At 40.0% G+C, this 8,896-nt stretch overlaps 1 protein-coding gene across 1 annotated transcript in view; it reads right to left on the reverse strand.

Annotated features, from left to right (window-relative positions):
* Positions 1-283: 283 nt before the first annotated feature.
* The window catches only part of INSIG1 (insulin induced gene 1), a 9,555-nt gene continuing 942 nt past the window's right edge, over positions 284-8,896 (reverse strand). The window contains exons 2-5 of the mRNA XM_031061721.1: positions 6,790-6,914; positions 5,659-5,825; positions 5,086-5,185; positions 284-2,550 (exon numbers count right to left, since the gene is read on the reverse strand). Of these exons, the coding sequence (XP_030917581.1) occupies positions 2,521-2,550; positions 5,086-5,185; positions 5,659-5,825; positions 6,790-6,914 (422 nt within the window). The 3' untranslated portion in view covers positions 284-2,520. The remainder of the gene's footprint in view (positions 2,551-5,085; positions 5,186-5,658; positions 5,826-6,789; positions 6,915-8,896) is intronic.

The raw sequence follows: 8,896 nt of genomic DNA on the forward strand, positions 1-8,896 counted from the left end.
CAGATTATGAATTTCAGCATTTTGGAAGACAATGGCAGGAAGATTCTGTACTTTAAGGCACAAAACCACGACACACTTACTCTGCTTTCCTGCTATACAATAGCAAGGCTGTTTTTCTTCAACTGTACAACCCCTGCTGAAGCTGATCTTGCCAAGTTCAGTTTAGGATTTTTTTTTTAACCACTGCATATGCATGACTGAATATTTGTTATGCAACCATAACAACTGTCCTTTTCAAGAAAGATTCCTGCATAATGCCAGCACAGAGAGTCCAAGGCAAACACAGCTTGATCTTAAAACTTTAATAGTAAAAAAAGTGTAAAACCAAACACACCGCTGAAAACTTACCAGTAAGAATGAGAATTTAAGTGTTCAAATTCAGAATAGTGCAAATTTTCTTCACTCCCCTCCCCACCTCTTCCAAACTTAAATCACTTTGGTTAAGATACTCAGAAGTATTGGCAAAAAATGAACTTTTGACTTATGTTTTTGGCTGTATTATTTCTAACAGGTACAGATTTAGTTTCAGACTTTACAAACAAATCTGAGATACTTCTCTATCAAATATCCATAGAGATCACTGCCAGCTTTACTTACATCTGGTTTCACAACATTTTGAAATGAGTTTCAAGATGGTTACAAAGCTGTATCTCCAGCAAGGGAGCAGCTCCTTAAACAGCTGAGCTGAACCTGTCCCAATCTCTTCAAGTAGTTCTATAAAATTTGATTATTTAGGTTTTGAACATTTGAGGAAGGATCTTATATCAATGAAATTACTCTTGATTTACACCAAAGTAAGGTTAGAATTGGGGTCTGCTCTGTAGTATAGACTTTGTGCTAAACTTTTGTTGCTAGCGTTCCCTTAGAAGAGTGAAAACAGCCAGAACAGAGACCAGGCCTCAACTTCTGTTTTGATGGTTCAACCTTTAACTGAAGCCTCTAACTATAACTGAAGCCATGTAAGATTGGAAAAGAACACAACAACAACAACAAAAAAATTGCATAATACAAAAAAGGCAAATCCATAAAAGTTTACAAGTACACCATAACCACAAAATTGGAGTATTTCTAAAAATTTGGGTTCAATGTAAGATACAACAAAACTAGCTTTACTAGTTAAATAAATTATTGCTCCATTTGACTCCATGCAGCATTGAAATGAACTCAGAACCCTTTTCTCTTTAATCTCTCATAAGAAATGATCGATATTGAAGAGAACTTGAGGCTCAGACTTACTGTACATTGCACTTCAACTTTTAAGACCTAATACTTGCTATTTAGGTCTCCTGTGGTCTAAGCTATCAAATGAATACGTTGTGCTCACCAGAACTATGTATTAAGAAACACCAAATGTTTAATATAGTGACATAAGCACTTTTTGTTTTCAAGAAGGCAATCACAGATTGCAAGTTCTATAGGGTTGTGTAAAAACAAGTAGTGATCTCTTTCAGAAACTGAACTGAGAAAACAAACTGTTAGCTGTTCTTCACATACAGTTTAAATCACATTTGAGGCCCAATTCTGTTTCTCATCATTTCAGTCCAAACACGGATTCAAAGGACAGCTCTAAGAGGAAATGACAAATCAAAGAACTTGGGGGCACGTGCTCCATGGCCAAGCACTGACATGGAATGCATGGTTTTTCAGTGACATCAGACATTTGAGATACTGAAGATGTCCTTTGGTGAGACACTGAAGCAGGGGTCTAATATTAAGCAGGCATAGTCACACACACAGAGATTTCTTACTGAATTGTGGCCAGAGCTTGATTCTTGCAAATCTAACTGCAAGCCTCAGGAGTAATGAAATTTCCAGTTGGAATCTCTTGATAAAGGTTCACATTTGAACAAGATTGTCTCCTGTGCTCACTTTTCATACTGAAGTAATTTAGAAATTCCAAACTAAGGCTTCCAATCTCTCATCCCTCAAACCCTCTCCACCGTCAAAGACAGAAACTTAATGCAGCATTACAAGTAAGGGCATGATTCCTTCATAAGACTCCTAAAAGCATTAGTGCAATGCCTTTAATCTGTTTTGATCACTCTTATTTTTAAATAACCCTATTTCTTAAAGATTTGGATAAATACTATTCCTATTAAACCATACTTCATCATTGTTAAGCACCATTGATCTACTTCCTTTGGGCACTGATACAAGAGCTTGTAATTAAATTTCAGTTTCAAGGCTTTAAACCATGGCAGCTGATTCAATAACTTACAGTGGAATCTAATACTTGGAAAACTGCCACTTAGCCTGAACAGTTGTATGCACTTGGTGTTAAACTCTTCCAGAGAACAGCCATATGCAAATGCTTATGTGGTAAATCGGGGTAAGATTTCAAGATAAGCAGTTAATTTCACTTGGCTATTCTAAGAGAGGATAAATTTTTTTTCCCCACAAGTCATTTGTGCAGTGAGCCCATAAAGAGATTATTTCTTCTAAATAATCTTCACTTTTAGAAAGGAACACATCTTCATAAAGTTGCTTTCACACTGGCACCGGGTATTCTTCTTCAAAGGCTTAGTCATTGTGTGGTTTCTCTGGAATACCCTATGGATAAAAAACATCAAACACATGTTAGGTTTTAATGCCATCTGATAAGTGACTACATTATGCAGTATTTTCAATTATTAAATAGTAAAGTAACTCCAGTTAGGCTGACAATGACCTAGAGAGCATGGCTTCTTTTAAAAGCTTAACGAGGATGTGCTCCTTAACCGTGGACAAAAAATCACTATGTGTGTTTGTTTCCTCAATTAGTGCATCTGAAAAATCCATCTGCCAATTGCATGGCTTTTTATAAGACTTTGTTATCTTTCCTCTCTATCTCAGTTTATTTCTTAGCAGAAGGTACTCAATGCGTCATTAATTCAGTTTAAACAGCCCTTTTCCAAACTGCCTTTAACCACAAGCTTTATTTTCCAGTCAAAGCCTGGTATCAGAGACTTACTCATTTCTTCCTAACTCTCTTTTCTAGTATGGGATGCAGTAATATGTCACTATAAGATATTTAACCCATTTTTCTTTGAAAAAAAGCTTGTAACTTGTTCCCTTTCTAAGGTCAAAATGCAAATATATTTTCAAGTACTGAATGCATTCTCAGTTCTCCAGCCTCTAGCACTAGTACACAATAGATATTTGTGAGGCCCAAGTTCTGAATACCACACTAATTTGTCAGATGCTGAGAAAGATGGTTACAGCTCAAAAATGAAGCATTGCCACCCACTTAACCCAGCTGATGAGCACTGACTGAGCAACTCTAGGTGTCAGAATGAGCAGAAAGGACTGATGGCAGCAGCAGCACCTTCACATCTTCTTTTGCTATAAAACCTACTAAAAGAAAACACTGGACTTCATCTTTAAGCTGCTAGCAAAAAAATCCCAACAAGCCAGAGAAAACCCCAAAGTCTCGGCTGACAGCAGGTTTGCTGAAAGGTCACACTGCACTTTGGGAGCTCCCTTGAAATCCAGTGACTGGAAAGCAGCAAGGATCTCCCAGCTAACATTTATCAGCACGGGAGAAGATGTCTCAGGGACACTTTTCATTTCACTTTTCATTTCTAACTGGAAAAGCTAGACAGGGGCTGAGGAAGAAGCAAAGCAACTTTACTCCACTCATTTCCACAGGTGCCACCTTCTACTCTGGAAGTATCTGTCACATGCACCAAAGAGCTCAGGGGCTGCAGCACAATATAGCCAGAGAAGTAACTGTTTAATTCAAGTATGGGTTAAAAAATGCTACATTCCATCTTCCTGCCACAACCACCATGACTGACAAAACAGACTGGGACTTCTGAATTACCTCTACAGAAGAAAGATGTGGTTGATTGAATTACAGACTCTACTTCTTGGGAATTCCAGCACACAATGCTACACAATGACTTGCAGAAGTGTTCCTATAAAAATGTTGCACTTCCCCAAGTTTTTCCAGACTGAGTAATGGCAATGTAAAACACATGAGAAGACACCTCTAAATAACCAGCATAAAAAGTTCTGCATTGCCAATTTTCCCCTTTCTTTAAAAGGAAGATGACAAGATTGACAGAAAAGCTGCAGGATCCAGGCTAATTTTAACTACACTCAGGTGAGATGCCAGGTGAAACAATAACAAAGGAAAAAGCTCTATGTGTCTAAATTCATTTTAGCTCTTTCTAGTTTAAGCTCTTTGCTTTCTAACAGGAGCAGCAGAGCAACTGAAAAGGACTGTGTGAAATACAGAACTGTAGCATAAAAACAACTATAATTTTATTTTGAGACTTTGCTGCCCATATAGGTAGTCCTAAATAAACCCAAATGCTGATTGTATGCATCAGTGAGATTTGAAAGGGGAGTGGTGAACTTGTGTTTCAAAAAAAACTTTAACACCCTTCAGTAAAAATTGAAGACATCTAAACCACAGCAGCCTTAGGAAAGTTAACTTGAAGGATGTTTTCCAGGACACAGGACTTACAAGAAAGACAGAAATTAAATCAACACAATATTAATTATTATTTTCCATCAGTGTCAGAATGCCTTTCACAACCAAGCCTTAGGCTGATGTGCAAACACACAGCCAGGTTTACTCTTCAGTGTGCCACAAGGAAATAATTCCTTAAGAACCTGGCAAACAAGACAGCAGTTTATATTATCCCTTTATATATGGAGTGATACTTGAATCATGTTTGAAGTAACCAGCAAGAGAATATTTGATTTTGGAGCAGTGGAATTTGATGCTATATAGGGACATTTCCCTATATGTTCTTTTGTGCATGAATAATTAGAGAAAGCCCAGCAGTGTCTCAGTTCTCCAGCTACCCTAAATGTTAATTATAAATACTGATAGAGCAGGAGCAATGTACTGATTCCAGTCTTATTTAGGCTGCCACTGGAAAAAGTTAAATACAAAAGATATTCAAACACTTACTAAGACAATACCCACTCTACTGGCAACACAGGTTGTCTGCTTACAGTTCAGCTCTTAGGAATACATCTATTTAACTCTGACAGTTTGTGAGTCATACCCTTCAAGGCATAGTTTATTCTTGGACTAACAACAATGGAAGGCATTTGGATTGTTAAGGAAACTACTAATTATGCAGTAATTACCATAGCCAGCTGGCGTCCTATGTTTCCTACAGTCACACCTCCTGAGAAAAATATACATGGAAGCCAAGAACGAATGTAAAGGAAATCTGGGGATGTATACCTAGTAAAGAAAAGGGAACAAGTTAGAAAGTTAGAGACAAGTAACTTCCATCATCTTACATGCTCTTAACCAGATGTTACAGAATTCTCTCCCTGGGCTTCAACAAAAAAGAAAAAAAAAAGCAGCAACAAAGGAGATGGAAACTGGGAGACCAAATTAAATCTGTAAACTTCACAAGCTTCTAAATGCCCTTGTTCTAGCCAGTAAAGTTTAGAAATTCACTCTGCTGAGAGCCAGGGGAAGTTCAGTTTTCTGAGGTGTTACCATTTCAAGACACATCCCAATCCCAATGCTCCCCACCTTCCACCCACAGTTCTCAGTCTGGGCATTTGGAACAACTGGACCACTACCTTAGACAAACAAAACATCTTCTTACAAAAATGTGCCAGATACATTAACAACTAAATTCCAGTTCATGTGCACCCATGCTTTTAGTTAAGAGAATTGAAATAGTATTTCAGAAGCTAACTTACTGATAAACACCATTATATACAAGAAACTGGGTTATCAGTGTTGCTACAAAGGCTATTGTTATTCCAAGGCCGAGACCACTTCTTGAACGATCAAATGTCCACCAAAGCCCCAGTGATAAGGCTGCCAGAGTCAGGGACAGCTGGATGTTGTTTGCAAAGTCTAGTTTCTGGAAAAAGATGTTAAGGACAGCACTTTTTTAAGTCTGTAGACATCCTGTTGCTGAAACTGAACAAGGGAGAATTCAAACTGAAGGTGAGCACAATTCTCTGTCTTTAAACACAATACATTTAGGATTTGGTTTTCAGACCTGCCAAGCAATCATAGCTCTTGCTAACTCTGACTGGAGCATGACTGCAAAGTCAACATCAATTTTTGTCACACGAAGCATCTAGAGAATAGACTACATTCTGAAACATTTAACTTTGATGGATTTTTGTCTCAAGCAACCTAAGAGAGCTGGATTACCCAGGTATTTTTAATACAAACATATTTTGTGCTTCTCACTATCACATCACTAGTTAGTTGTGTTAGCTTTTAGATGTAGACAAGATATAGATTAAACAACACAGCTTACACTGTGATGCTTGCAGTTATACAAGCATCACAGCTTATATATATAAGCTCTTGGAGACTTATATCACACCCAAGACAGCTCAGCTACCTTAGAAGATATAAAATCAGCAGGATGGCTTCTGTGGTAGCGTTGGAAACAGAAAAGTTTTAATAAAAGGCAAAATAACAAAACTCTTACAGGTGCAAGAGGTTCTTGCTTTTGGTAAAACGCCCCACAAAAGCAATTAGTTCCTTTGTTCTCTTCATTTTCTAGTCAATTGCTTAGGTGGGACTTTTTGGCTCCTCTCCAGTTGGCTATCCTTAAGTTTGAGATGAAGTCCCCCAGGTCCTATGAGGTGTCTTTTTTACCTAATTGAGGAAAGAAACTTCTGGGCTTTTTTCCTCTTTTAGGAGACAAAGGAGAGTTTTGTCACTCCGTCAACAGGGGGCACATCCCAGACCTTCTCTGCCAGGAGCACCACCCTCACCTTGGCAATCCTCCCCCAGACCCCAGACAGTGGCAGAGCCATTACTGAGCCCAGAGCAAGCCCAGGGAGCACACACTAGCTGAAGGATACAGCACTGGCGTGGTTGATGCCCACGAAGACGGCGATGCAGCGCATGACGCTGGCCCACTCCCGCTTGAACTTGTGGGGCTCCCCGAGGTGGCTGTCGATGCAGGGGTACAGCAGGCCAACCACAGCTGCAAGAGAAGGAACAACACTTGCACCAGCTGCCAGGCAAGGATTACTCCAATATTACTAAATATTAGCTTGGCATAAAAGTGCTTGAGAAAGCAGCAAGGTGCTCATGACACTGCTGTAAACCTGATGAAGAAAACACAACTATTACCTAACTTTTCTACTTTAAAGAAGTAAAAGCCCAGCTCTTTGAACCTTTAAATATATATTGCATTGTTCAGGTATCTGACTTGAAGAAGCTCCTTTTGTTTAAAGAGATTTGTCATTTGACATCCTGAGCAAAGGCTTGTACCAATAAAAGCAAAGCACAATAAAAGCTTTGCCAGGAGTGGAATCTGTGTTCATTGCTCACGTGCAGGGCTGACAGCTTTATGAACATGATTCATCAGCTGTGAATCAGGCCCTGAATTAAATATTTGCATGGACTTAAAAGTTTATTAGCAGAGCTGCTTTCTCTCCTTTTGCTGGGCTGTAAGTCAGCCCAGGGCTCCCGTCCATGTCAGATGAATTTTGATACCAAACAGAAGCAGAGCTGAACTTAAACAAGCAGCTGCCATCAGTCTATTTATATCAGGGAAAAATAGATACTCACACAATTAACCAGACAAAGTTTTTATCTCCATAAAGCATTTTTCAGCCTTTATCACTCTGAAAGTTGGTTGCAGAAGAAAAACAAAAACAGGCTAGTGTTAGCTCAGTTGCTTCAACAAACACCAGAGTTTCATTCTTCTAGGGATTGCAACTCCCTGAGTTGTCACCAACTCCAGGGTTAGACATGCTGCTTTTACTGAGTGCAACTTCTATGTTTATTAATTTCCTTTCCTGCTCTCTCTTTTTTTTTTTCAATCCCTTAAACTCCTAAGATTAATAAATGCTATGTTAAGAAGGCTGGAGAACATACTATTCCAAGCTGTTCTGAAACAGCTGCATTACTCTGATGCCACTACCAGGACTCCTACCTTATGATAACAGCTAAATTCCAAAGTTTAATCCAAGTGTGACAGGACTATGAGAACTCTCACTGGAGAATATCCCAGGCCAGCCTTTAATGAACCTTAATGTTCATCCTTTAACCATCCTTTAATGTTCATCCATTAATGAACACAGTTCATTATTCATTTGAGTTTATGGTTCATTATTCATACTCCCTTCACTGTGTGATACAAATACACATCACATAACTGCATCAAACCAAAATATGCAGGAGTTGTTCAAACTATTTTCAAGGCAAATTAAAAACTATTACAGTGGGTTTATTCCCCAAAATTTAACTCCTTTTTAATCCTCCAACCCTTTACCAAAACTTTGTCTAGACACAGACTGGGGGGTTACAAATGATAAACCACAAAGTATGTGCCAGCTGCTGTGACAACCACACTGTGGCCTGAGCCTTCTGTGGTACGTGCCCAGCAGCGGGCAAGGGACAGGCAGGTGACAGGCAGGGACAGCAGGCAGGGGCCAGGAAGGAGACAGGGACAGGAGACAGGGCACGGTTAGGTGACAGGAGCAGCAGGCAAGGCACTGAGAGAAAGCAGGTGATGGGACAGGAGGCAAGGGACAGGCAGGTGACAGGGGACAGACAGGTGACAGGGGCAAGGGACAGCAAGAAGGCACCGGGCAGGGGCAGTGGGCAAGCGGCACCAGGCAGGGGCCGGGCGGGTGACTTTTTAAACTGATTATCATGCCCCACATATTGTCTGGTAGAACACCATCACGTTATTTTAGGTAACTGGATAATATGTAACAAAGCGTCTAACATCTACACTTTTTGGTAGGAGTACCACAAGCACATTTGTACACCTGTCTTTGGGAACAAATTCGAAGCCTTAGAAATGAATTTACAGAAGAAGGGCCGGTGACAGGGGTGGGGGATCAGGCCAGTGAGAAGGGTGGGAGTCAGACCGGTGACAGAGGTCAGCTGGTAACAGGGCTCGGTTGGGGCTCTGTGGGGCCCGGGCCGGTGACAGGGCTCGGTTGGGGCTCG

The sequence above is a fragment of the Geospiza fortis genome, unplaced genomic scaffold (genome assembly GCF_000277835.1).
Source record: "Geospiza fortis unplaced genomic scaffold, GeoFor_1.0 scaffold282, whole genome shotgun sequence".
Taxonomy (NCBI): domain Eukaryota; kingdom Metazoa; phylum Chordata; class Aves; order Passeriformes; family Thraupidae; genus Geospiza; species Geospiza fortis.